Source organism: Oryx dammah, unplaced genomic scaffold, assembly GCF_014754425.2.
Source record: "Oryx dammah isolate SB20612 unplaced genomic scaffold, SCBI_Odam_1.1 HiC_scaffold_17, whole genome shotgun sequence".
Classification (NCBI taxonomy): domain Eukaryota; kingdom Metazoa; phylum Chordata; class Mammalia; order Artiodactyla; family Bovidae; genus Oryx; species Oryx dammah.
Window position 1 is genome coordinate 28,707,460 of NW_024070201.1, and position 26,556 is coordinate 28,734,015.

Sequence of the window (26,556 nt, forward strand, 5' to 3'; positions counted from 1 at the left end):
TGCAGGCAGATTCTTTACCAACTGAGCCACCAGGGAGATTCTGATCAGTTTCCTTAGAGTAGCACAAGCTAAATGGAATATATCAATGGCCTGGAGGGATAGAGATATTGGGATGGGGGGCTGGAAGAATGACAAGTGCACAAGGAACACCAGAGCAACCTCCTTGTAATGGTTTCAGGAATGGAAATGCAGAAGAGGAACTCTGCCCTTTGTCCTGAAATTCTTCCTCTTTTAAAAGCTGTTACTGAAGGCACTGAATGGAGATTGAGCAAAGAAAGACCTCAACATTAAATAGAGAGGCTGAAAACTCCTCAGGTTGTTGAATTCCAAGAAAGATGTATCTGTTGGGGATGGTGTGGGGGACAGAAAAGGGGCAGATGAATATGGAAGAAAAAGAGAAGGAGGGCACTAGAACAAGTAGAATCCCAGCAAATGGCAATTTGGCTGGAAGGGGAGGACGAGGTGGGGCCAGAAAGAGCACGTCATGTGTAGGTGCCTCTGTGTGTGTTCTCACTGATTCTGTATCATTGTGGACCCTTCCTGGAAGAAAAAGCACAGAGGTGAGCCTTGGAGGAGAAGTTGATCCATGTCTACAAAGGAGCTTCTTAAAGGTAGGGATCCACAAAACCCTTCAACTGCCCTTCAACTCAGGGCAGAGTTGAAGGAAAGGAAAAGGGTTCTGACAAGCCTGTAAGAGCAGGAGCCTGGTGCATTAGAGAAAATACTGAATATGGAGTCAGGAAGCCTGGGCTTCAAGTTGTAGCTCTGCCACCGCTTACCTGTAGGTCCTAAGGAAGTCACTCTGCTTCTCCAAGCATCAGAGTCCTCCCGTGTACAAGTCTACTCTAGCTGGGAAGTCTATGACATTTATCATTTATGTGCCAACCAAGTTCATTTATAGCTGGAACATCATTATTTTTGAGTCAGAAAATGACTCTTCTGTGGCTGTTTTTGCGCTTGGTGATTTGGGTAATTTCATTTTTGTCTGCCAGTAATATTTTAGTGTTGTTCCCTTTGAAAATTTCTAACCTATCTCTTTTGAACTGAGCTGGAACGGGAAGGGGTTTTGCCCCTGCCTGGACAAAAGGATGATGGCAAATAGGGTGTCCTAGTCTGCCTTGGACTGAGGGGTTTCCCAGGACCAGGGACTTTCGGTCCCAGGCACACTGGAGGCTGGGTTGCCATAGTGGTGAGAAAGATTAGGGCTGGGAGGCAGCTTGGAGGAGGGGGCCTGCAAGAGCTCGCCTCCTCCTGTTCCCTTTCTACGTGGAGTTTCCCACGAAGCACCCCCGACCAACCGGTGTGGTGGTTTTCATTACAAGGCGTAACTAGCTCCCTGTTGGGAGGCTGGTGGAGATACAGGGATGAGAAGTGAGGGGCAGCCTTCAGACCGGTCATAAGCCCCACCTGAGATAACTATTGCCAGGAAAGAAGCTGAAATGCTTGACTAGCACTGATGCTGTGGGGATTTTCCCTTTTTCTTCAAAAAAACAGAAAAGACCCAGTGGAAAAAAAAAAAAAGTGATGAGTTGTGAGACAGGCCTTGGGCCCTACGCAGCCCCAGGAGACAGCGCGCAGTTCATTTGTTTAAATTTGCAGCTGACGGCTGCCACCTCGCTATAGGCACCGAGCAGAGAAGCTCTCAAAATCAGACAGTGGCCGGTCGGCTGACATACTGCTACAACCATGAACTACCCCCTCACTCTGGACATGGACCTCATGAACTACAACCTGGAGGACCTGGTAAGTACAGACAGCTTGCCCAGGAATTCGAAATATCCTGGGCCCTGGGCCCAAGGGAAGACAGGATAGTCCCTTCCCGCAGCAGATCGGCAGGCTCTAGACAGGTTCCCTCGCCCCTGACTTTTAAGGTTTGATTTCTCATACATGGATGTAGCAGATAAATAGAGCTGATGCCTTAACATAGACATCCTTTATTTAGAGGGGACTGGAAGGATGAGTTTAGGTCCTGCATCCTCCCTGATGTGTTCTGGGACCTAGAACAAGTCACTTTGCCTCTCAACTCTTCAATAGGATCTCCTCTCCTTATCTCTTAGAGCTGAAATAAGGGGTACGTGGGAAAGTACACTGGAGCTTTTCTTCATGTCCAGAGGCTGGCACTAATAGCTGACCGATCAGTGTATATTTAGTCATCCCTTGCTATATGACTGTCATTGGGGCACGACACTCTCTCTTGGGGAGAGAAGTTGAGAACCTGGTGTTGGCCCTTAAATAGCTTATGGGCTAGCCAAGAAGTAAAAATGACTCACTGGAAGCTTGTAGACAAGGATTATGTGCTTAAACCGAGGAGATAGTTGGCAAGGGAGAAGACCCAGTGAGCCGGGCCAGGTGGTGCTGAGCTAATATCAAGTGCATGGAAGAATCTTGTGTTAATCCTAGAAATGTCTTAGAATATGTTCTGGTCTCCCTTTGAAGACTAGGCTCTCTAGAGACAAGGTATTCTTGGGTGGGCTGAAAAATACAGTCCCCAGCATCACTCTCTGCCACCCAACCATGCCTGTCCTGTGAAGCAGAGGAACCCAGTTGGCTTGGTCATCACTGGGTCCCCGAAAGATGTATGTAGGGGACCACTCAACCAGAGACTGGAGGCGCCTGTGTGAGGGCAGTAGAGGATGGTTTGTAAGGATCTTTTGGAAACTTCCTTGTGGCTTTTTCTCCCTTTCCCCCATGGCCAAGGACACTTCTAGGGGAAGAATTTCTCACTCAGTCTGGACTGGATCATGAAAGGTCCAAACCCTTTCTCCTCTCCCACCAGCTCTCCTGGCCCTAAACTCACCCTGAGATAATCCCTGACTCCTCTCGCTCCCCTGACTGGAGTCTATACTGTAACTCCATCAACCATGTTCCCACACTTGCTTGGAAAGTTCTGCCTCTCACTCGCCTAGACCCCAAGACTTGGAAGTATATGTAGAACATGGGGAGGTGGGGGGAAGGCTAATTACCCCAAGTCTGGCTTCTCAGATCCTAACCCCCAGATAAAAGCAGAGTCAGTACCATCAGTCTGATCAGAACTGCTGCTTAATTTGTGGGACCTGATGCAACCCCAGCATGTAGGTCTCCTATTAAGGGACCTGATGCAACCTAAATGTGTAGGGATCCTATTAAGAATTTCAAGACAGTGACAACAGAGCCCCATGCCAAGCACTGGGTGCTGCGTGACTGTCCTGGTAGCACGCCCATAAAGCTGGCCCTGAGTCCAATCAGGCTAAAACCCCACAGCCCTGACAAGGCAATGTGCTCTCACCCTGGCCCCCAGCCCTGGCCCCTGGCCTTCCCTGATTAGGTTACAGGGCATCTTCCTTTGCCTGCAGCTTCAAGCTGACCACGAGCTCTGACCCAGTTGGATATCACAGTAACCAAGTCAAGACCTGGCTGGTTCTGGCTTCTGAGAAACCTCAAGAGTTCCCCTAACAGCACGCCTCACTCCACTGCGTGACCTACTAGAGACAGGCAGTGGCAGGGGGCAGGGGACAGTGGGGCACGTCCCACATACCAAAGAAAACCCACAGGCCAGGGAGAGAAACTGACGACTCACGTCATGTCTTACCTCAACTGGGTGGTCTCAGGCCAGGGAACCCAGTGGGCCTGAACCACCCCATCCGCATCAGAGTAAGGCCAGGAGCCAGGAATCCCAGGACCGCCCAGGCCAGCTCCTGCTGCTTCATCCCACCTATGCTCACCTCCTCTATATCCTCTCTTAGGGCTGTTGTCTCCCCAGAAGCACAGACCCTCTCTCCACCCCCACCCCTCACAGCAGGACCTCGAGCAGTTGTGACAGCCTCCCCGACAGCGTCTCCCCACGCAGGGACCCTGGGATGGCAGGGCGGCAGAAGAGGCTTGCATGCACCTGCTTCTCACCAAGCGTGTGCTGACTCGTGCTGTTCTGCTGGGGGTCTCAGCTCCCCATCTCTCTCTGGAGTTAGTCTGGCTTCTATTCTGTTTCCCGTGCCCTTCCTTCTCCTTGTCCAAATCAAGTATCAGTTCAGCTTCCCAGAACACTGAGTTCTAGACTCCAATGCTGGGTTAAGATCGGTGTGGGGAGCGGGGGCTCTTGGCCATAAACCAAGTCTTGGCCATCCTGTCTTCCCTCCCTCTTCTTGCATCTATTTTAAACATCTATCAACTGTTTTAAATGTCCATTTTCTTGAGATGGATTGCTAATTGCCATGAATGGAGGATCCAAACGGAAGACATCTAGACGGCTAGGTGTCGGAAACAAGTAGCTAGGTCCCTGGGGTGGGCACGCCAGGGACCCATCCTGCTGGGAAGGCAGATCTAGGCAGATCAGGAAAAGCCTCTGTCCACAGGAAGCTGGACCTGAAAGCATGGAGCCTCCTCTAGACAGAACTAGGACCTGAGGCACCTCCAGGGGCCGGTCATAAGCTGCATCTCCAGCCCCACCCTGCACACCAGCCACAGAGTAGGGGGAGTCTGGCCCAGCCCCAGGGCCTGGATTCCCCGACCCCTCCCCAGGGATGACCCCCACAAACTATGACTTCAGCGTGATCAGAGCATCACAGGATGCAAAGGCCGTTCACACGCACTGTCCCATTTCATCGAGGAGGTGTCAAGAAGAGGAACCAAAACCAGCTCAGGCTGTTTCTGGGGTTTACCTTGGGGGAGGGGAGACTCACCCCCCTCCCAAACCAATCAGAAATTCCCAGAGGAACCCCAGTGGAAGGGGCCCCACCTGGGGGTGATTGGTAGGGTCCGATAAGGGGGAGACCCGGGGCCAGCCTGAGGAGGGGTCCGTGTGGACTCAGGCTCACAGACCACAGTCTCCACCAGGAATTCTTACCTTCAGTGACGAAGCAGACTGTGGCTGATCCACTCCTCTGGCAGACTGGCTGAAAAAACGGCCCTGAACTCGCACTGACAATCAGGACATAAGAGTCTTCTTTCAGGAGGATGGGACAAAATGTTTCCAATCAGTACTAACTTGGGGTGTGGTATCATACACACCCAAGTGACATGTCCACCTGTCCCTTGGACAGTGTGGCTCTGTCCCCAAAGTGTAATTGATCTGTGGTACCAAGGGGGACCCGCTGAAGCCTAGAGACTCAGTGCAGAGGTAGGGGTAGCTTAAAGTCTCCACCCAGAACCACACCCAGAGTAGTGTCTTGTTCCTCATGGCCAAAACCCTCGGGTGGAGATGGAAGAGTAGTCTGGCAGGTCACTCTTGAAGGCTGGGGGTGGGGAAAGAGGGGGAGATGTGACAAATGGCAAGCCCGAGTCTCAGATGGTCTTTAGGGAGTGTGGGCCCTCTAAAGGAAGAGGGGGTACAGACCTCCACCCTTGCCCTTCAGCCCAGCCTCCTTCCTCAAGACACCCCCCTCCACCTCCCCCAGCATCCCTCAAGCCACTGAAAGCCAGAATAAGAGATGCCCTGGCTGGCCCCGACCATGGCTCCCGACTCTGGATTGGGAATGTCCAGCCAAGGACATAAAAGGAGATGGAGCCTGTGTGTGCTCCCCGCACCTCTTGCAGTCTGTATGACTCAGGCCCCTGGAGCCCTGGGCTTGGGCCTGGATAAGCCAAGCCCTCAGCAGCCCTGCCCCCTTCCTGGGGGCTGAGAAGCAAAGTTAGGCTGAGCCATTCCCTCCCTGAAGGACAGACAACCTGGAGAAGCAATGGCTCCCAAGCAAATGAAGATAAGGCTGAGAACCAGCTCAGGGCAGGGCATGACAGCCCGAGATGTGGAGCGTCTGGGAGCTGTGAGCAAGGCACATCTGAGAGCAGCGCCCAGCTTCCTTTCCAGAGCAGGAATGCCTTCCACACACTTGGCCTCAAATATTCCTCTTCCTCCCAAGTGCCCCAACTCATTGTTGGATAGCAAGAACCTGTTAGAAGTTTCTTTCTCCTTTGACTGAAACATCCCCAACCTCAGTCCGTTCCTCCTGATCTACCCTCTAGAACCTCACACAATAAGTCCATCCTACCCTCTCGCCACGGGGGCTCTTTACAGTCCCTGAAGGAGCCGGCTATCTTTGACTCAAGTCTTCTCTTCCCTGGATGCCACAGCCAGCGACCTGGAAGCTTCCTCCCAGGGCGGGGATTTCTGGACCCCTTAACCACTGGTCACCCTGGTCCAGCCCAAAGGAACTGGGTTGGTGGCAGCTGCCCACCTACAGGTTTCTGTTCACCTAGATAAGGTAACGGAGCCCTCCTGGCAGCCACGTCACTCTGTTGACTCATCTGAAGCTTGCTGTCAACAAACTCTCAGGTCTTTTTTCTCATAAACAGTTAAGTCAGGTCTTCCCTCATCTGTCCCTGAAGAGTTGAAGTTTGAAACCCCCATCTCGGTCTCTACATTTTTCCCGATCAATTCCATCTGGTCAGTTTGGGCCTGTAGTTCTGGGTTGTAGAGAACTCTGCATCATCTGAAAATGTCCCCCAGCTGTGTCACCCAGGACAGGGCTGAGAGTGAAAACAAGGAAAGGATCCAGGGCAGACCCCTGGGGAGGGTCCAAGACACCCCCCTGCCCACCTGCTGACACAGAGACCCGTCAGCAAACGTTTGTGAGCTTCACACAGGCCAGGGCAGGGCAGCAAGGTAGCCTCATTATTTAAAGAAGTCAGATGGGGCCTGGGGGCCTTAATTATCCATGAAGAGGCCTGGGTCCCACAGGGGATCCAGAGGAAGGAAAGAAGGGGGGAGCGGGGGAGGAAGAGTAACATTTGCAATCCCAAGCATTTAAAAAAAATTTTTGTATTGACTCATTTGTTATTGTGCTGGGTCTTCACTGCTGCCTGGGCTTTCTCTAGTTGCAGTAAGTGGGGGCTACTCTATAGTTGAGGTGTGAGGACTTCTCATTGCGGTGGCTCCTCTTACCGCAGAGCACAGGCTCTAGTGCCCTTGAGCTTCAGTAGTCGCGGCTCGTGGGCTCAGTAGTTGTGGCCCACAGGTTTAATTGCCCTGCAGCCTGTGGGATCTTCCGGGACCAGAGATTGAACCCATGTCCCCTGCACTGGCAGGTGGATGCTTAACCACTGGACCACCAGGCAAGTCTGCAACCCCAAGTGCTGCAGTCCCATCCTCCCTTCTCCTGGCACCTCAATACTAGGACACAGAATGTTCTAGCCCCCACTCCTGCCCCTCCCCAGTGGTCATAGCAATTTTCTACCTAGATTCCTGGCTCTTTGCTCAGCGTCGTCCCTGTCACTGTGTTTTCTTGCCTCCTTTGAGGCCTGGTCCCCAGCCTTTGTTAGGCTGCTGTCCACTGGGTACCTGCTCATGCCACATGCTGTCATGACCCCACCTGGCACGTCTGAGGCTATTCAGGGTACAGAGGGTGCTGTCAGAGGGTGTGTGCCTGAGGGCCATGGGTTCCTGAAACTTGTCATAGCAAAGAATGAGGCCATATCACCCACAATGAACTCCCTCTGGATGTGAGTCTTGAGGGGCCCTTCCGTGCCCCATTCTCATGACATTCAGGATTCCCGATTTCTGATTTCCCGCTGGGCCAGAGTCAGCCTTGTCCGATTACCTCTGTCCATGATTTGGGGAAGGGTGACGGTGCCGGATCCCCTGGCTGTGGGAAATGGTTTAACACGTGCCACTCCCGGGCCCCCAAAACCATCTGTTTGACACCTCCTGCTGAGCGGTATCGCAGCCTCTCAGTACTGCTCAAACCAGCTTCCTCCATCTTCTCCTCTGCCTGAGCGTTCCGCTGAACAACCACCTCTCAGCAAGAACGAAGAGACAGTCCCCCACGCCCCTAACTCCCCCACCCCCATGTGTGCGTGCTAAGTTGCTTCAGTCGGACCCCGTGTGACCCCATGGGCTGAAGCCCACCAGGCTCCTCTGTCCATGGGATTCTCCAGGCAAGGATACTGGAGTGGGTTGCCATGCCCTCCTCCAGGGGATTAAATCCAGGTCTCTTACGTCTCCTGCACTAGCAAGCAGATTCTTTACCACTAGCGCCACCTGGGAAGCCCCCTCCAACCCCCCACCCCAGCCATCCTTCTCTAAACCTGGTTCAGGAGATGGGGGCTCTGGGGTCCAAGGGACATGTCTCTCTATGTTGACTTTAACCCATCAACCTAGATGCTTTAGCCAGCAGGTCTTGAGTGGTCCTGGGCCAGGTAGGCTAGCTGCACTGAAGCCCTCTGCTGGGCGGTGGGACCACCAGGCTCCCACCACGAGGTAGATGGAGTCCAGCCCAGTCCCACTGACTGCCAAACCCTGCACCTCTGCTTCTGTCTCCATTGCTTTGTTCTGCATGAAGACAGCTCATCTCACTGCTTTCTCCTTAACTCCCGCTGAATTCCAGGATGAATCAAAGGGTTGTATTTAATGATGATGTTGGAAATAGCTCCCAGTATGGATAGAGAACTTGATAGGCTTGAGGCTGTCAAGAACTTTGGAAGGAGGCAAGACCTGAAGAAGGGTAAGGAGGGGTGTCTGAGTCTTTGCTGGGGCACAGAGAGGAACTGCCTTGAAGTCCTGGAATATGAGGGTCCCTGGTCTTCTTTCAAAACTGCTCTCTGAAGCCCATCTGGCATGTGCAGAATACATGGCCTTGTAAGGGGGACACAGAAGGCCTGCCTCCAGGAGCTCGCCCTGTACTGAGGCCATGGACATCCCAGCCCTGAGTGATGTAATAAAGGCACTTGTGACAAAAGAAGAGAGAATATACTGGGATGGCCCACAAGTTTGTTCAGCTTTTCTCATAAGATAGTACAGAAAAACCTGAACAAACTTTTAAGCCAACCCAATAATTCCAAACAGAAGAGCTAGGAAGGACATAGGAAGATGGGATTGAGTGGGGCATTGAGAAAAGCATAGGAACAGGTAAGCTTTTGCAAGAAAGGACTCCTCAGCAAAAGGAAGAATTTTAGAGACAGGACTATATTGGAGAGATGGGGGCAGGCAGTCAGGAGGATGATGAACCTGAAAGAGAGGAATAAAGCTATGAAGAGGAAGAGATAAGGTTTGAAAGGTCAAGGAAATATACATTTTGCAACAATGTAAAGGTCCTGTAGGGGAGTTTAGCCCTCACCCTACTTCCCACGTGCCACTAGCGGTAAAGAACCCGCCTGCCAATAGGGGTTCCGATCCCTGGGTTGAGAAAATCCCTTGGAGAAGGGCATGGCAATCCACTCCAGTATTCTTGCTTGGAGAATCTCAGGGACAGAGAAGCCTGGCAGGCCACCGTCCAGAGGGTCACAAAGAGTCAGACATGACTAAAGTGACTCGGCACACAGGCACTACAAGCTTATGGCTTTTGAATGAAAGCAGAAGCATATTCTTAAACAAAATCTAGTATGTGAAACACTACATGAGACAAGGGTGTCCTGGTTTCAAGGAGACTTTCTCCTTGCCCTCCACTCCATCCCTGGTAAAACTGCAAAGACAGCCATGGATTCATCCTCTATGGGATGCCCTCCAACTAGTTCTGAGATTGAGTGATGTAAGGTAAACGTCTCTCCCTAAGAGAACATACAGATAAACCTCATTTGGTTTTGAGCGCTGTGTTGTAGTCTGCTCTGTGAATGCACGGAGGTTGGCGTCTTCCAAACTTCTATCGATGAACGTGTTCCCAAACACAACTTTTTCTTATAATTTGCTTTGCTATTAAATAAGACTAACACATTTTAAATCAACTATACTCCAATAAACTTTTTAAGTATGAAACTGGAAAAAAAGATAAGAAAATCACTGCTTAGAGGTAACAGGGAACAGTAAAAGATTTTAAGCAGGATACTGATGTAATGAGGTTCGTGGGTTGGAAAATTCATCCTGCCCTCTGTGTAGGAGCTGGACAAGAGTGGAGAAGTTAGTGGGAATAGGACTGTGGGGAGACAGTAGACCTGAGCATGAGCATGAAGAAGGGCTAGAGCTTTAGTAGAGGATGCTAAGGTCGGGGCAAGCCTATGGCTCTGCTGCTAAACGTATGTATCCTCCCAACCCCTTCTTCCAGAACCACCTGCCCCAGGAACCAGAAGGAAAGACCAGGCTGGGGAATGGGTCCTCCCACCATTGAGAGGGAGTGGATGACCCCCAGCTGGGGTCCTGGTTAGCAGTGCAGCCACCCCTGCTTGTGGGGGGGCCCTCACTCTCCAGGAAGGAGGGCACCCAGAGCCTGGGTGCCGAGTCCCTGCTCCCATCTTCTCCCTCCCAGGGGTTCATTGTTTCTAGAAGTGACTTTTTGAGCCCACATAAGTTGGTTATAAGTGGTTTTGAAATGCCGTGGAGGGGGTTCTGGTTGGGGGGGGTGGGAAGAACAGAGCTGGGAAGTGAGGAGGAGCAGGTGCAGGGGGACAGCTGTGAGTGAAAGGTATGAAAACAGGCACTGTTGCCTTCCTTTGCGGTTTGCTCGGTAAACAACCTGGGTGCTGGCAGAGGTGGGGGAGGGGGGAGGAGGGAGCTTCCGGAAACAGAGTGGGCACGTGCCCTTCACTTGGAGCCCTCCCCAGCCCCCCGCCACCCTGCCACAGGTATCCACCCCCACACCCCACCACCACCCCCATGCCTCCCTGACTTCCTCCTATCGCTCTCCTCTGCCTCTGGGCCCTCTGCTTCTGAAGTGGGAAGGGCGCACAGCAAGGAGTGTGCAGTGACGGGGAGCAGCAGGCAGGGTAGCCCAGGCAGCACCTCGTATTGGTGGAAGTTACATCAGCATGGGTTCAAGCAGGCCTGCTCTCTAGCAAGACATCGGTGAAACAGAGATATTACATACCTGAGCTTGTTGTGCACGTTAGACAAAACAAGAGGATCTCATAACAATTTCAGTTATAAGGAAGGCACTCAGGAAGAAGGGGACAAAGCGAGGGGAAGCCAGCAGCCCATATCAGCATCCAGCCCTTCAGCAGGATCCTGGGCTTTAGCAGGGCTTCCCAGGAGGCTCAGTGTAAAGAACCCACCTGCCAATGCAGGAGCCACAGGGGACGCAGGTTCCATCCCTGGGTTGGGAAGATCCCCTGGAGAAGGAAATGGCAACCTACTCCAGCACTCTTGCCTGGGAAATCCCATGGACAGGGGAGCCTGATGGGTTACAGTCCACGGGGTCACAAAGAGTCGGACATGACTGAGGAACTGAGCACACACGCACACAGGCTTTAGTGCCCTCGTCCTGTGCGGAACTGGGACTCCTTATCCCAACCAGATTCACTCCCCAAACGGAAGTCCTGATCCCAGCCCCACGAGCCTGCAGCCTTCCACACCTGAGGACTCAGAGATGAGAAATGACCTACAGGTGCACAGCCCTCCAGAGTTCATATTTATACGCCACGTTCCCTCCTTTAGTCTTTGTTTTACAGACGAAAACTGAAGTTGGAAAAGGCAAAGTGATTTGTTGGAAGAACATGAAGGGAAACTGGGATTTGATCTGTGGGCGGCTTGGGGGCGCAGGGACAAAAGCAGTTAGCTTGCAGGGTTGGGGTGGGGAACAGGATAACTCTACCAGTGAGTCAGGATCCCTCTCCAAGAGGAAAGACTGGTTCTCAGTTTCTGCTCTCCTGTCTCCTTGTCCTTGAAGTACAAGGAATTAGGGAGCTACAATGACAGTACGGAGACCCCCATAAAGGAAAACCATCTCTGCCTCACCGTCGAGGGGCCTCTGCTGACCTCCTTCAAGGCCGTGTTCATGCCCGTGGCCTATGGCCTCATCTTCCTCCTCGGTATGATGGGCAACATTCTGGTCCTGGTGATCCTGGAGCGGCACCGGCAGACGCGCAGCTCCACTGAGACCTTCCTGTTTCACCTGGCGGTGGCGGACCTCCTCCTGGTCTTCATCCTGCCCTTCGCCGTGGCCGAGAGCTCCGTGGGCTGGGTCCTGGGCAACTTCCTCTGCAAAACCGTGATTTCTCTGCACAAGATCAACTTCTACTGCAGCAGCCTGCTCCTGGCCTGCATCGCCGTGGACCGCTACCTGGCCATCGTCCATGCCGTCCACGCCTACCGCCACCGCCGCCTCCTCTCCATTCATATCACCTGTGCGACCATCTGGCTGGCCGGCTTCTTCTTTGCCTTGCCGGAGATCCTCTTCGCCAAGGTCAGTGAACCCCATTACAACGACTCCCTGCCACACTGCACCTTCTCCCAGGAGAACCAAGCCGAAACCAATGCCTGGTTCACCTCTCGCTTTCTCTACCACATCGGAGGATTCCTGCTGCCGATGCTGGTGATGGCTTGGTGCTACGTCGGGGTGGTGCACAGGTTGTGCCAGGCCCAGCGGCGCCCTCAGCGGCAGAAGGCGGTCAGGGTGGCCATCCTGGTGACAAGCGTCTTCTTTCTCTGCTGGTCACCCTACCAAATCGTTATCTTCCTGGACACCCTAGCGAGGCTGAAGATGCTGGGCAGCAGCTGTGAGCTGGACAGCTATCTCTCCGTGGCCATCACCATGAGCGAGTTTCTGGGCCTGGCCCACTGCTGCCTCAACCCCATGCTCTACACCTTCGCTGGTGTGAAATTCCGTAGTGACCTGTCACGGCTCCTGACCAAGCTGGGCTGCACCGGCCCTGCCTCCCTCTGCCAGTTCTTCCCCAGCTGGCGCAAGAGCAGCCTCTCGGAGTCAGAGAACGCCACCTCCCTCACCACCTTCTAGGTCCCAGCCCCCTCCCCTTTCTTTCAGCTTTCCTTGGGGCAGGCAGTGATGCTGGCATTGCAGGAGCTGGGATCCTAAGAGCTTGCCTTGGCCAGTATCCTCATACGGGGCAGCTGGAGGAACCAACCCCTCCTTCCAGGACATCCTTGCCGGCTCTTCTCCCAGCCCCACATCTAGGCTGGGGTCCAGGGAGGGGACAGCATCCCAAAGGCAGAGCCAAGGATACCTGTGCCTTCGGGCTGAGAGAACCATACTTGCCTTCTCTCATCCAAACCATCCAGTGCTCGAGGAACAAATTTTACTTCTGCCCCTGCCAATAGGGAAAGTCATTCCCCTTCCAGAACATAGTCTGTCATCTTATGGACCACATACCTCCAGAACCACCCACATCTCCTCCCACCTCACCTGCCAAAAGAAACTAGAAGCTGAGCACCAGGGGTTGGATGGAGGTTAAAGCCAAAGAAAGGTCAGTTGGCAACAGAGCGTGTGTGGCCTTGACATGTCTCAGTGACTAAGAAGCCCAGACATTCTTTCAGGTCACCAGCCCTGCGGAGTTCTGACCAGGCGGAAAGCTCAGGCCGACCCAGTCCGCGTGGCTGCCTGGCTCTGCTGAAAATGGCGCTGGGCCAGCCCCACATCACTGGGCCCTGGGAGGTCTACCAACTCAGGGCAGACTCCAGGCACCCTCAGAGACAAGCCAGAGTCCTAGAGAAGATGTAAGGGCAGACTCCAGGCACCCCACCAAGGAAAGGATTCTCCTTCCTCAGCTCCAAGGAGGCAAACGTATTCACCAAAGACAGCTGTCTTCTCTGCCCAGGGCAGAGAGCTCCCAGTGTGGTCCAGGGCCCTGGTGGGTCTGGGAGCTGACGGGGAAGGAGACAGATGCGTTCCCCCAACCCCCTCTCCCTGCAAACTACACTGCCAGGGAAACCCCTGGAGCTGCAGAGAGAATCCAACCACAGCAGAGGGGCACTTAGCCAAGAGTCAGTGGAGAGAGAGACCTCCTGAGGAGAGAGACAGATATAAAGGGTCCCTGGGGGTCATCTCATCCAGCCCCCTGCCTGCAGGCCAGGCCATCTTTCTGGGCCTCAGTGAGAGCCGAGGAGCACCCCATTGGGCTGGGCAGTGTGACAAGCAGGCCTGGGCAAGGAAGTCCCCAGGCTCCAGGAAGTTGAGCCCTGCCCCGAGAGGGTACTACTCAAATGGAACCGGAGGAAGCTGCTCTGTGCCAGTCCTGCCCCTGCCCCCTCGCCTACCACCCTGGCCTCTGGTCTGACCAGAATGGGACTCCTGCACTTGCCAACGGCACATGTTGGTTGCTCAGGCCCACTCAAGCCCGTCAGCGGGGGTCCTTAAGAAGCCTCTCTGCAGGGAATTTTAGATCTATGACCCAGGGGACTCTTGTCTTCACCGTGGAACACTGGAAAACCCTGGGGTCCCCTGTTCCTCCCAGCCTCCAGTAGTAAGCTGGGCAGTGGAGGAGCCAGACATGAAAGAAGAAAGCAAGAAACTAGATGTTTAATTTTGTCTTTTTAATAAAAAGGCACCTATAAAACAGGTCAGTACAGTACAGGCAGCACAGAGAGCCCCGGAACAAGCCTAGAAATTGTCTCAAAATAAAAACGAAGATGTCTTCACATATTGTATTTATATATTTATATTTATATATATATATTTATATAATGGTACAAAATGGCTGGGGGTGTGGCCACGGATGGAGGGAAGCTGGCCTGTGGAGTTCACCTTGGAAAGCTAGTCTGGTGGCAGAGGTGGGACGAGAGGGGCAGGGGGAGGGCGTCAGGCCCTTTTCAGTTTGACCCGTCTCTCCTCTGGGCAGGAAACACTTAAGAGTCGGCTTGGGGAGTCTTGGGTCAGGGGTGGGAGGCTCAGGGGCACGGGGCCCAGGTTGAACACAGGGCGGGAACATGTCTGGTGGGGCAGAGGGCAGGTGGGCCCTGAACCCAGAGCCCCAGGCCCTGGTCCCCCCGGGAAGCGCTGGGGGAGGCAGGAGACCACAGCCAGCCCTGGAGGAAGCGCTTGACCTGGCCGACGGGGGACTGAGGACAGCACCAGACTGGGAGAAGCGAGGACAAATTCCCTTTGTATCACAGCTGCCGATGGGAGCCCAGGCCCCCTCAGGTCAGGAAGGCCAGGGACAGGCCATGGCGGAAGAACCCTCGCTGAGAAATGGGCCTGGGTCCTGGAGACGGGCACGGAAGGCCTCAGCCAGGGAACTGCCCCGCCACCTCACAAGGCAGGAAAGGAAGTGAGAAAAGGAGAAGTGTTTTACTCCTGGGGCCAAGGGGGGCGCAAAACACCCAACCGTGTATGGCTTCAGCTCTGACCAGAGGAGGAGGGGAGCTCTTCTGGGAAAGGGCCGGGGGCTGACGGGAAGGCAGTGGCTGTGCCTGGGTGGGCAGGGAGCCCCAAGCTCTGGGCAGAGGGACCGTGCCAGTGAACCGTGGAGGCAGAGAGAACCAGAGGACGCAGCCCTGCTCCGAGCCGAACACTTTCTCTATTCTGTCCTCAGCAGGTGGAGGCAGACAGACTGACTGGGCCTAACCCTTTTCCTTCCTTCTCTGGTGATAGGAAGTAGGTGGCAGCCTGGGGAAAGAGTTGGGGCCCTGGGGGCTACCTGGCCCGGAGCCACTGCAGCAGGCAGGGGACCCTCGCGGCCCCCTCCATGCCGGGGGGGCTGCCCGTTCAGCCTCTGCCTCGTCCTTCTTTCCTTCAGCCCAGACTGGGGACCAAGGACTTCAAGTTCTGGCTTAAGATGTAGCAGCAGGGGACACCAGACATCCACAGCTGGGAAGCCAGGGCCCCCATGTAGCCTGTGTGGGGCAGACACACGTGCACTTGCACGCGTGCTCCTGAATCACTCAGCAGCAGACAGGCTGCCGCCCTGGGAGGCCTCAGCCCTGCTGGGGCCCACCAGGTGGGAGCCTAAGGTGGTCTGACCTCAGTTTAGGTGTAGGGGTAGTAGCTATGTCATTTCACCGCTGGAGGAGGGCACAGGAATGGTATCCTTTCTGGACCCAGAGACACTGCCCTGCAGCGGGTAGGTGTGTCGGACTGTCTGCCCCTGGGTCCAGGGGAAATGGAAGGGGCAATCATTTGAAGGGGTGGAGGTGGGGGGCGTGGGGAGGGTTTCTTTTATCCATTTTTTTTTTTCTGAGTGACTTCTATCAAACACAGAAATACAGCACACGCACAAACCGGCACAAAAGCGCAGCGCTCTATTTACAGCTACAGCTGGCGCCTGCCCACCTGGCCAGCCGCCTGCAGGTTGGGGTGGGAGAGGCGGTCAGCCACAGCAGGGAGAGGAACTGAGGCAGGAAAAGACAGAAGGGAAAAAACGGGGTGGAGGGGGGCAGAGAACCAAGAGGAGGAAAGTGAAGCTCCAAGAGGAGAGAGCAGTGGGACGGGGAGACAGAGGACGGGGAGACTTCTCTCCTTCCAATCCGGCCAAGGATTCGATACAGGGATACAGGGACACAGGACTCGGACAGCAAAGCTGAAGAAGGTGGGTGCAGAGAAACAGGAGAGGCTCCATAGGACTCGGGAGGAGAAGGGGAGCGACAGTCCTGGCGGCCAAAATGGAACCAAACCCATCCCTGATCCCCCACCCCACTCTGCCACTTCTCTCTAAGCTGCCAGCACATCTGGTTTCCACAAATGCCGCTCCCCACACAAGCCCCTCCACCCCACCCCTTGACCCAGGCCATCCCAACACTGGAGGGGAAGAAACTTTTTTTAAGGTTATCATATTTGCAACATGGCCCCAGCTCCAGCCCCTTGCCGGGCCCGCTAGAAGGGCAGGTTGGCCATGCCACCCGGGGCCGGGAGGTAGCCCATCTGGTTGTCCAGAGACACACTTCGCTGCCGCAGGGGGTGGGACACCATGAGGTTCTGCTGGGGCGGGGGGCCCAGGAGGGAGCCCTGCGGGGAGAGCATGTGGGGGGGCTGGCTATAGACCTCACCCCCAACGCCCCGCTGCTTCATCAACATGAAATTCTGCTGGGTCATGAGGCCCTGCGGGGGGGACATGACCCCCTGGTGCAGGCCGTGGGGCACCATGCCCTGCTGCGGGGGCACGCCTGTCCTGCCCAGCAAGGACATCTGTCCGGGGTGGCACATGGACATGTTGAGCCCCCGCTGGATGCCCTGCTGGCCCGGGAGGTTGGGGGGCCGGGAGGGGGTCTGCTCCGCCATCATGTTCTGCAGGTTCATGAGATGCAGATTGGGGGGCTGGGCCTTGGGGGGGTGGCTCTCGCTCTTGGGGAAGTACTGGAGGGTGCTGCTTGGCTTCTCCGAGGGGATGATCCTGGACAAGTCGAACTCGGGGATCCCCGTCGGGGTGGGCCGGATCACCTCGCTCAGCTCGGGGTCATTCAGCACTGATGCCACCCCGGGGAGCACGCCCGGGGGGTATGCGTCGCCCATGCGGCCGGCCATGCTTTTGCCCATCAGGTGCTGCTGGGGAGGCATGGGGCCTGGTGGCTGGCTGGGCAGGTCCTCTGGGGGCAGGGCCATGCCTGAGGGGTAGTGCTGCTGCAGGCCAGGGCCCCCGCCCCCGCCCCCACCGGGGGCCATGGCACCGTGGGGCTGCTGCAGCCGAGGGGGGAAGGGCATCATCTGGGAGGAGCTGGGCACCGGGCCGCAGGGGGCACTCAGGGAGTCTGGGCCCCCTGGAGCCATCATCATTGAGTTCTGAGGGGGCCCTCCTGTCCCCTGTGCATTGGGGTGCAGTGGAATGTTGGAGCCCAGAGGGGTGGGGGAGGGCAACATGGCAGCTGGGGGCTCATGGGACAGGGGCTGCTGGCCTGGCAGGTTCATGCCCATGGGGCTCTGGGCAGCAGCTGAGTTCAGGTGCATCTGGTTGGGCTGGTTATTGCTGATCCCTGCGGGGAAAGAGAAACGGGGGTCAGGAACCGTGTGCACCCAGCTGGGGCAGGTTGCAGAACTCAGTCCTTTCTCCATGCCCCAGCCAGGCTGGTGCCAGGGGTGATGGCTTTCACCACTGGCCTGCCCTAGCTGCGAGGGCAAGGACTCGAGGCATTTAAGTGAGAAGCCAAGAGACCCAAGCTCTGGCCCCGTTACCCAGGGACACATCAGTAGATGTTGCAAAGACCACTCCAGTGAGCCGGCCTTGGTTTCACTGAATGACCAGTGGGAACTGTGTCCCAGGACATCACAACCCCCAACACCCAGGGCCCCCTGGAAGCACAAAAAAGCCAGCATGACAGCAGGGGCGCTCACTGGCCACGGCCACTGTTCGTCCTCCCAGAGCCCATGAAGGCTCTTCTCCCGGGGACCCCCTCCCTGTCCTCGCACCTGGCCCAGAGCCCTGCGGCGGTGCCGGCGGGGGCAGCAGGGGCCGGTCGGGCAGCAGCTCGTCGTCTGAGGTGGCGATGGTCTTGATGGCATTGTGGTAGAGCGGGGTGGAGCTGGGCATGGCGTACTTGGACATCTGGGACATCATCAGAGATAGGGGGTTCTGGGAGGGCGTGGGGTCTGGGGAGGAAGTGAACGGCAGGCTGGGGTTCACGAGGCTGCTGGGGGGGTTGGCAGGAGGTGCTGAGGAGCTGCTCCGGGGACCGCTGGGCGGGAGGGCACCTACAGAAGCGGGGAGACAGAGAGAGCAGCGGGGGTGACTGGGGAGGCCAGGGTGAATTTGGCTGCTCGCACTGGGGCTTTAGGAAGAGGTCAGCTCCCAGACCTCCACCTGACTCCCAGGCACAGATGGCTCGTCAATTCCCCCATGATCACTACAGCCCACCCATCTCCAGGCAGTTCCTGTAGCCTCAGGGCCCTGAACAGAAAGGAGATCCTAAATATGACAAACCCCCCTCGAAATCCCTGCTCAATGAACATGGCCCCCACGGAAGCTCACACATGGGGGCCAGTGGCTGCTCCTCCAGCAGAGCCGTCCCGCCTCTGGGCCCCAGCGCAGACCCCTTAACTCACACATACACACCCCAGCCGGGCAAGAACACACCCACCCGGGAGGCGAGTCCAGGGCCCACCTGCCCGGCCCCATTGACTCACCCTGTTCCATGTTGCCCAGGGTGGTGGAAGAGCTCATGTTCAGAGGCGGCTGCTTGTTCTGGGGGACTCCGGGGCTGGGCATGGCTGTCTTGGGTGAGGCGACCCAGCCTGGAGAAGGCACCGCCATGGAGGGAGACTTGAGCCTGCTGGGCGAGCCGGTGGGTGAACGGACGCTGAGGGAGGAGCTGAGGACCTGGGGTGACTTGAGAGGTCCTGGCGGGTTGGCCGAAGGCAAGGGCACCATCTGTGAGGGAGTCTGGGGTGACTTGAGGTTGGCGGAGGGTGAGGTGACCATGGGTGAGTGTACCTGGCTGAGGGTGGGCGACTTCAGGTGCCCCATGCCTGGCGAGCCCATCTGATTAATACTGATGGTGAGGTCTGAAGGCCGTCTGCCCAGCCCCCGGTTCGGGGCTGAATGCACAGAGCCCGGAGGATTGGACGCAGGAGGCAGGGGCATATGACTCAGCCGGGTGGTACCCACGTTTCCCATGGGCATTGAGCTCTGGTCAGGGCTGAACATGTCTTGAGTGTTGCCCATGTCCTGGGGCATGGCTTGGTAGGGTCCCTGGCCCCCGGAGAATCCCTGCTGGCCTTGGCTAGGGAACTGCGAGGGCATAAGCATCTTTTGCGGGCCTCCCATCATTCCACCACTGTTCTGGGCCCGCACCCGGGCCATCTCCTCGGGACTGAGGCCCTGCGGCCCCATCATGTCCCCAGGGCCCCGCATCTTCTGTGACATCAGCATTTGCTGCTGCGGGGTCATCTGCACATTCAGGTTCATGTTCATGTTCATGTTCACGTTCATGTTCATGTTGAGGTTGCCGGGCCCCATGGGCGGGTCCACCTCTCTTAGCCCAGACTGCCCCATGGGGGGGCTCAGGAGGCCCCGACCTCCGGCAAACTCCATGCCCATGGGAGTGCCCGCCAGGCCCTCGCCGCCAGCCATTTGCCCAGAGAACATGGCGGGATCCATCTGCCGGTGTGCCTGCATCATCCGCTCCACCTCCATGCCCTGCCCCATGCCGCTACCGGCCATGCCCAGGGGCCGCTGCATGCCCATCGACCGCTTCTCCAGCAGCTGGTGCCGCAGCAGCTCCTCACGAACCCGAGGGGTCATAAATCGCTCCGCTTCACCCTGCCCACCTGGGTAGGGCACAGCGTTCTGGGCAAAATTGCCAGGCCCCCCCATAGGGGGCAAGTCTTCGGTCCAGCCCATGCCTGGCCTCACAGGCCTCTGCATGGCATTCATGGGTACCTCCATGGGCATACCCTGCATGCCCCCAAACCCTGGCACCCGCTGCATCTGGTTGCCTGGGAAACGGGGGCCGGGGAAGGGGGGTCCGGCCCGGACCTGCATGGGATCTTGGACGTCCATGGGCCCCCGGAGCTGGGCGCCCATCCCAGGGGGCCACTGATCCCCTGGCTTGCTGTGGTAGGGGGGCGGTGGCCCCCTCACCATCATGCCCCCCATGCCCATCATGTCCTGCAGCGAGCGGCCCCCATGCAGCCCGATCTGCTCCTCCTTCCTCCGTTTCTCCTCGTAGTACTCTTCCTGCAGCTTGCGCCAGGCCACCTGCTCGGGGGTCAGGCTGTCCTGGCCCAGCCTCTGCATCATCACGTTCATCTGCCCTACGTCCCCACCCGGCGGGTGCCCCGGCACTTCATGCTCCAGCGGAGGGGCCCCGAGGCTCTGAGTCTGCGAAATCATGGACTGCAAGGGCTCCTCGTATTTCTTCAGCCCGCTGGGCGGGGCCGTGGGTGGCTGCTGGGGGGCGGGGGGGGCTGGTGCTGGTGGGCCCCCCTCGCCCGCTCCTCCGGGGGGCCCCTTGAGGAAGGGCTCAGCCTCCCCGCTGCGGAGCAGCAGCCGCTCAATGTCTCGAAGCGTCTGGAGGGAGCGCTCCCGGTGCTCCAGCTGCTCCTTGGACAGGCCCTCTGAGCTCACCAGGCTCCGCTGCCCACTTCCAGTGGGGGCCTCCCCGAGCAGGGTGGGGCCGGGGGCGCTGCTGGGGTCTCCTCCAGGAGGCAGCGGGTTGTTGGCGGTGGAAGCTGTAGGGGTATTGGGGTGGGTCCCCCCAGTTCCGCCACCCGTGCTGGCAGCTCCCACTGAGTTGGGCGTCAGGTCCTGATTGGCATCCTCAGGAGGCCCCTCGGAAGGCAGAGCAGGAGGGGCGCTGCCCGGAGCTGGGGGTGGCGGTGGCGGCAGAGGAGGAGGCTGGGACTGAGGGGTGCCTGCTGACGACGTGCTTAGGGGTAGCGGTTCCGGGGTGGGCGGCACTTTGGGGGCCTGCAAGAGGACAAAGACAGACCCATGAGATGGGCCAATGGATGCAGTGGCTGGTCCACTGCTCACGGAGCCCTGTGCCCGGACCAGGCGACACTCACCTGGTCCAGCTTGGCCCGCGGCACGTTCTGCTGGTGGTAGGTGAGGATGGAGTCGGCTCGGCCCTGTAGCACAGCCTCTGCAGCCCTGCACAGGAGGGTCGGGCATAACCAGCTCAGAGCAACGAGCAGGAGGGAGCCCTCCACCTCACCCATCCCACCCCCAGCCAGCCCTGGCCCCCTGCAGGCAGTCAGGACCCCAGGCTGAGGGGTGCTGGGCAAACGATGGCAGGGGGCACTTACGTGTTGGCCAGGTGGGTGGTGAAGACATACACAAACTGGGAGGGGGGCTTTCCGGGGACACCCCCGCCTCCGCCCCCGGGGGCGTCAGGCCGGAGGCTGGCCGGGGGCCCATGCGGAGGGCCTGGTGCGCTGCTTTCACTGAGGGGCAGTTGGGGGGCTTGGCCGGGACCCAGCTGTGGGGCCGCCATGGCTGGGTCTGCTACATTACAATCTGCACAAGAGAGGAAAGGGAAAGAGGCCCAGGTTTAGAGAGGAGAGCCAGAGGGGAGTCCACGCCCTACCGTCCTGTCCCAGAGACGCCCAGGGATAGAGAGGCTCATGCCCACAGGGTCATCTGGTGCCACAATCTGGCATTTTCTCTAGTCTAGCTTCCAGAGACTTGCCCGAGCCCAGCCTTTGACAAGGACGGCACTTGTGTGGACCACGTAGAGAGGAGACGGAAACCAACAGGCCCCCGTGTGCCTGGCGCCCTGACTACGCCTCTGGAAGTGACTCTACCTTACCATCGTCACACCCTGGGAGGAAGGAGTCGGTGCACTCCACTTGAGAGAGGAGGAAACAGCCTCGGAAGGGTGGCACTACTCCCCCAAGGTGACAGGCAGTCAGTGCAGAGCCCTGCGCTTGGCCCGGCTGCGGCCCCTCACTGTGGGCTGTGCAGCAGCTATGTGTATGTGTGCACGCACGCTGGCCAGATGAGGGAAGCAGGCAATGAGCTTGTACAACTGATGGTCCAAAAGCTGAATGGCGTTCATTCTAGCCTTACCACTAACTGACCGGCAACCGTATCAACAAGATACTTCCTCAAGGCGTCATTCCTTCATCTATAAAATGGAAACACTAAACTCTAGTCCGGCAGGAGTGGGGAGGGGCTGGTCAAAGAAATCTATTTTTACAGCAAATTCATAACTGTGTCACAAACTAAAAAAAACTGGAGAACAGAGAGTTACAAATGCCTAGCACACTGGGTTCATTCCCCAGGGTAGACTGGCCACCCACAGCACTGACGGAGGTTTTCATCCACGGTCACCAGCTTGACAGTAAGTCCTAGCCTAGAAAAGATATGTACACTTGGTCATTGCTGCTTCCCTTGTAGCTCAGCTGGTAAAGAATCTGCCTGCAATGTGGGAGACTTGGGTTTGATCCCTGGGTTGGGAAGATCCCCTGGAGAAGGGAACGGCTACCCACTGCAGTATTCTGGCCTGGAGAAATCCATGGACTGTATAGTCCATGGGGTCACAGAGTCAGACACAACTGAGAGACTTTCACTTCAATTGGTCATTACTGGGTCTAGTGAGTGGGTGGGCCCTTTGCCACCAGTCAACGTGTGGCCTGCAGACAGTGCCAGGACTTACTATTCCAAGAGGACTCCCTTGAACCAGGGAAGTAACCACTTTCCCAGAGCTTAGGGGCAGGCTCCTCTCCTTGCAGAAATCTGCTGTGACTCTCCTACCTCATAACGGCCCTGATCTCGACCCTGTCCCTCCAATTTTACATAGAGCAAAAAGTTTGGGGGATGGGAGGCTTGAGAGCCAACCTCAATGTGTGAGGACTGCCCTGGAGAAGAGGATGGTGCATATTCAACACACAGAACTAGGTCTCCTGGGGAAAAGCTACAGGGAGAGAGGCAGGCTTTGTTTTATTTTTTCTTTGTTTTTCCACCTGCGCCACATAGCATGTGGGATCTTAGTTCCCCGACCAGGGATCAAACCTGTGCCTCCTGCATTGGAAGTGCAGAGTCCTAACCACTGGCAATCACTGGACCAGCAGGGAAGTTCCTGGGCTTTATTTCAACATGAAAACTTCTAATACAATGATAACAACAAAAAAGCTAACACTGTTTTAAGTGTGTTGCATGTATCAGCTCACTGACTCCTCATAACAACCCTAAGAGAGAAATATAATTTTTATAGATGAGGAAACTGAAGCCCTTTCCCAAACTTATACAAATGATAAGTAGAAGATCCAGGATATAAACAAAGGGGGTCTGATTGCAGAGTCTGTGCTTTTAACTTCTACATTATACTGCCCTACCATTAAGAACTCTTCAAGAATCTAATGTCAGTATAGCTAAAACAGTAACTGATTGCCTTTGTACTCGGTATGGGATATTAGCAACTTCGATTTCCCTGTGTCTTCATGCTTCTACGATGGTACAGTCTAGTTGTTGTAAAAGTGAACTGAGGAGGGTTTGTCCTGGGAAGCAGTGTCTACCCGCATCTACCACTGAAGGCTTTGGCCAGGGTTTGTGAACCACCAGTCAGTCCCCTTGGGGGTCGGGGATGCTGGGACCAGGTGATGTTTAAAGTGCCAGCCAGCTGCACAGGCTATGTCTGATCCCAAACACCATCTTCACAGACATGATCTGCTCCTTGTAAAAACATCTGCTGAGTCTGTCTCCTCTTTTGCTTCCTGATAAAACCTACCTAACAGCACTGTTATCATAATTAAATAAAACAAAGCAGCAAAGTGTTCCGCATAATTTATCTTCTTCCTTTCTACAGTCCCAGCCTCGGAAAAGTTCACAGTGTAACATTCTCTGACTAGTTTCTTAAGGCACTGAGTTGTTTCTCCCCACACATAGCTGCAAGCTTGGAGGAAAAGCATCAGATCAACACATACAGGCTTCCCAAGGGCAGGAGTATGTCTGGTTCTCCCCCATCACTTGTGCAAGGCCCAAGTATACGCTGATCTGTGCAAGAATGAGAGGTGGGCGCCCACCCACACTCACTCCTCATCTTGGTGATGCGCTCCAGATGGCAATTAGAGGTTAGGGAAGGGCGCCAGAGACACAGTCAATGTCAGCTCACACCCAGGCTTCTTTAGCAGTTTTGCAGGGTCCAGCCAGCTGTCCAGCTCCCAGGGATGCTGAACCCTCACTGCCCTCCCTCTACTGGCCAGTAGGTGGCAGCAGAGGACAGGAATTCAGGGGAGGAGGCCTCCCAGTGTGACTGGAGAAGCCACCTAAGGTTCTACCTACCCCACCCAGGTCCCTAAGGACAGGGGGCTACTGAGCACGTGGAAGGCGGGGGATTGAGCTGTCAGTGCCGGAAGGGACTGAGTCAGAGATGGGAGATGGGAGAGGAGCCTGGGCTCCCGATCCCTTGCTCCTTTTGGCCCAGCCTGGGTCCTCGAAAGCCCTAGGTGAAGAGAAGAGGCTCCCTCAGGGCAACTGTTCCGCGGGGACACCATGGGCCACAGCATCCTGGCAGCAGGGGCACTCACTGTGGGCGGCCCCAAGGGGCTTGTCGTCCTCCTCGCTGTCCGGGCCTGAGCACCATTCGTCGCCGCTGTACGGCTGCTTCCGCTCCAGCACACAGCGCCGCTTACTCCGGGGCGCCACTTCTGCCCAGGCAGGCAGGCAGGGCTCAGAGTGAGTGAGTGAGTACCCAGGAGGGCCCGTCCTCCCACACCTGGGGCCTCCCCAAGCCCATTCCCCCAGATGCCCCAGTGCCCAGGGGGCACTGTCCAGGCCACAGTGGGCACTTTGCCAGCCCTTGGCCCCCACCACAACACCATTTGTTTCTGATTTCTCTCTACAGCCCCGCTGCCTGTCTCCCCTCCCCCACCCAGCACCAAGCCCAAAGTAATCCCCAACCACAACTGGTTCTAATTAGGGCTGGGGGGGGGGGAGGGGGAAGCTGCTGCTACTCTTCCAGGCCCCAGTGCTTGCTCCCACCAGCTGGAACACCAGGAGGTTCCTGGGAGGTGTGTGGGTCTGCACCTCACCCCAGAGCACCTCCCGTTCCCCCTCTGGGGGCTCTGGTGGGAAAGCAGGAGAGGCCTTAGGCTGACCGACACTGACCGATGGGAGGCCCCATCACCCTGTGTGGCCCTAAGGATGAGACATCTCCACCCAGTCCTGAGAATGGGCAGATGGGTGGGCATAATGGGGGTGGGGGGCGGGTAGAGAAAGAGGCTGCCCCTGCATAAATGCTGGAGAGGAATGGCAAGTAAGGATTAGGCCAGGGGTGCAGAAAGATGCTCTCCCAGCCCCTGTGTGTCTAAGACAGTGGACGATGCTGGGGTCTTAGGGATCAGGAAATGGGGTACCTTTGGCCTCTGAATCCAGGGATGGGGTCCCAGCCTCTCGCTGCTCTCCGGAGTCCACAGACACGCTCCGCTCCCTCTTCACCTTGCCCTTGAGCGAGCTGAAAGGGGGTACCCCTGCCTGGGGGTTCTTCAGACTTGAGTTGCTGGGTGAGATCTGGTTGGCCTTGGCCCCATGGTTCCCCGCCCCCACGCCCTTCGAGCCCAGGTTGCAGGTGGGTCCTTGGTTCACATTCTGGTGCTGAGATTGGGCCCCGCCATTCCCTGTCTTGCCATGATTGGTCAACTTATTTTCTGGGTGCATTGGCTTGGCTGGGGCAGGGGGGCAGTGGCCGCGGGGGGACAGCGGCGGGCTCCCTGGAGCTTCTCTCCTCCTGGGGTGGGGTAACCTGGGAGGTGGAAGAGACATGAAAAGTTAATCGCAGTGCCAGGGGTGTAGCAGGTCTGGATTTTCATCATCCCATCCTGCCTCACCTAATGGTTGGGGAGGTGGGAGCAGAGTGGCATCTTAGGACCACCAGCTATCCCTTATCTCCCTCCATGGCTCCTCAAACAAGGGCTGATGCCCTTCTCCACTTGGGGAATGAAGATGGGGCAACCTCCTCCGCCCTCCAGTTCCCAGATGAAAACCCGGGCCTTATGTTGGCAGAATCCAACCCGGCCCCTAAGCCCCAGCATCCTTCAGACTGCAAGCCTCCATGGCAACCCCCTCCACTAGCACCTGGCCAACCCTTAAGCATTCTCTTTTCAAGGGTTTGCTGTCTTCACACTCCTTCCTAGGGCCCCCAACCTCAACTTCCATGTGTCCCAGCACCAGCAGGGAAGGAACCCAGGACCTGGGAATCACTGCTCCTGGCCCAGCCCCATTTCCCCTTGGGGAAGTGGGAGAAAGCACACCAGATTGCGGGGCCCATTGGTCCAGACAGCTCCCCAGGGCAGGAGAGGAATGCCTTTAGAGGGTGCATCAGCAGGTCTGGCCGGCAGGCAGGAGCAAGAGGAAAGGGGGAGGGGACTGGTGCGTGGAGAAGACTGAAGCCAAGGATTCCTGCAGCCTAGGCTGCGGGCCCTTTAAGCTCCAGCCCGCTCCCCCCACCGCCTCCCCCTCCCCGGAGACCTATTAATAGCCGCTGGAAAGATCACATCACGGGAGAGGATATTTATCCCCCCTCATTCCACACCAGCTCAGATTTATTTCAGCTCTGCTGTCCTGCTGCTGCCGCCTGGCCCTGTCTGCCGGCTTCTCCCGGGGAAGGGGAGGGAGGCAGGCACC

At 56.7% G+C, this 26,556-nt stretch overlaps 2 protein-coding genes across 6 annotated transcripts in view; one reads left to right on the plus strand and one right to left on the minus strand.

Moving 5' to 3' along the window:
- The first annotated feature begins 1,490 nt into the window (after positions 1-1,490).
- CXCR5 (C-X-C motif chemokine receptor 5) lies at positions 1,491-12,569 on the plus strand. The gene is made up of 2 exons (XM_040258186.1): positions 1,491-1,743; positions 11,502-12,569. The coding sequence occupies exons 1-2, from the start codon at positions 1,687-1,689 to the stop codon at positions 12,567-12,569; spliced, it is 1,125 nt and encodes a 374-aa protein (XP_040114120.1). The 5' UTR covers positions 1,491-1,686.
- A 1,511-nt stretch (positions 12,570-14,080) lies between these two features.
- Positions 14,081-26,556, minus strand: part of BCL9L (BCL9 like) — a 28,437-nt gene continuing 15,961 nt past the window's right edge. For 4 of the 5 annotated variants that reach the window (XM_040258114.1, XM_040258115.1, XM_040258113.1 and 1 more), the window contains 7 exons: positions 25,290-25,675; positions 24,462-24,581; positions 21,240-21,450; positions 21,000-21,084; positions 18,618-20,901; positions 17,904-18,185; positions 15,744-17,470 (listed from right to left, as the gene is read on the minus strand). In XM_040258114.1, coding sequence (XP_040114048.1) covers positions 16,377-17,470; positions 17,904-18,185; positions 18,618-20,901; positions 21,000-21,084; positions 21,240-21,450; positions 24,462-24,581; positions 25,290-25,675 — 4,462 coding nt within the window. In that variant the 3' untranslated portion in view covers positions 15,744-16,376. Of the gene's footprint in view, positions 17,471-17,903; positions 18,186-18,617; positions 20,902-20,999; positions 21,085-21,239; positions 21,451-24,461; positions 24,582-25,289; positions 25,676-26,556 lie in introns of all 5 variants that reach the window. The other variant, XM_040258111.1, reaches the window with a different exon arrangement.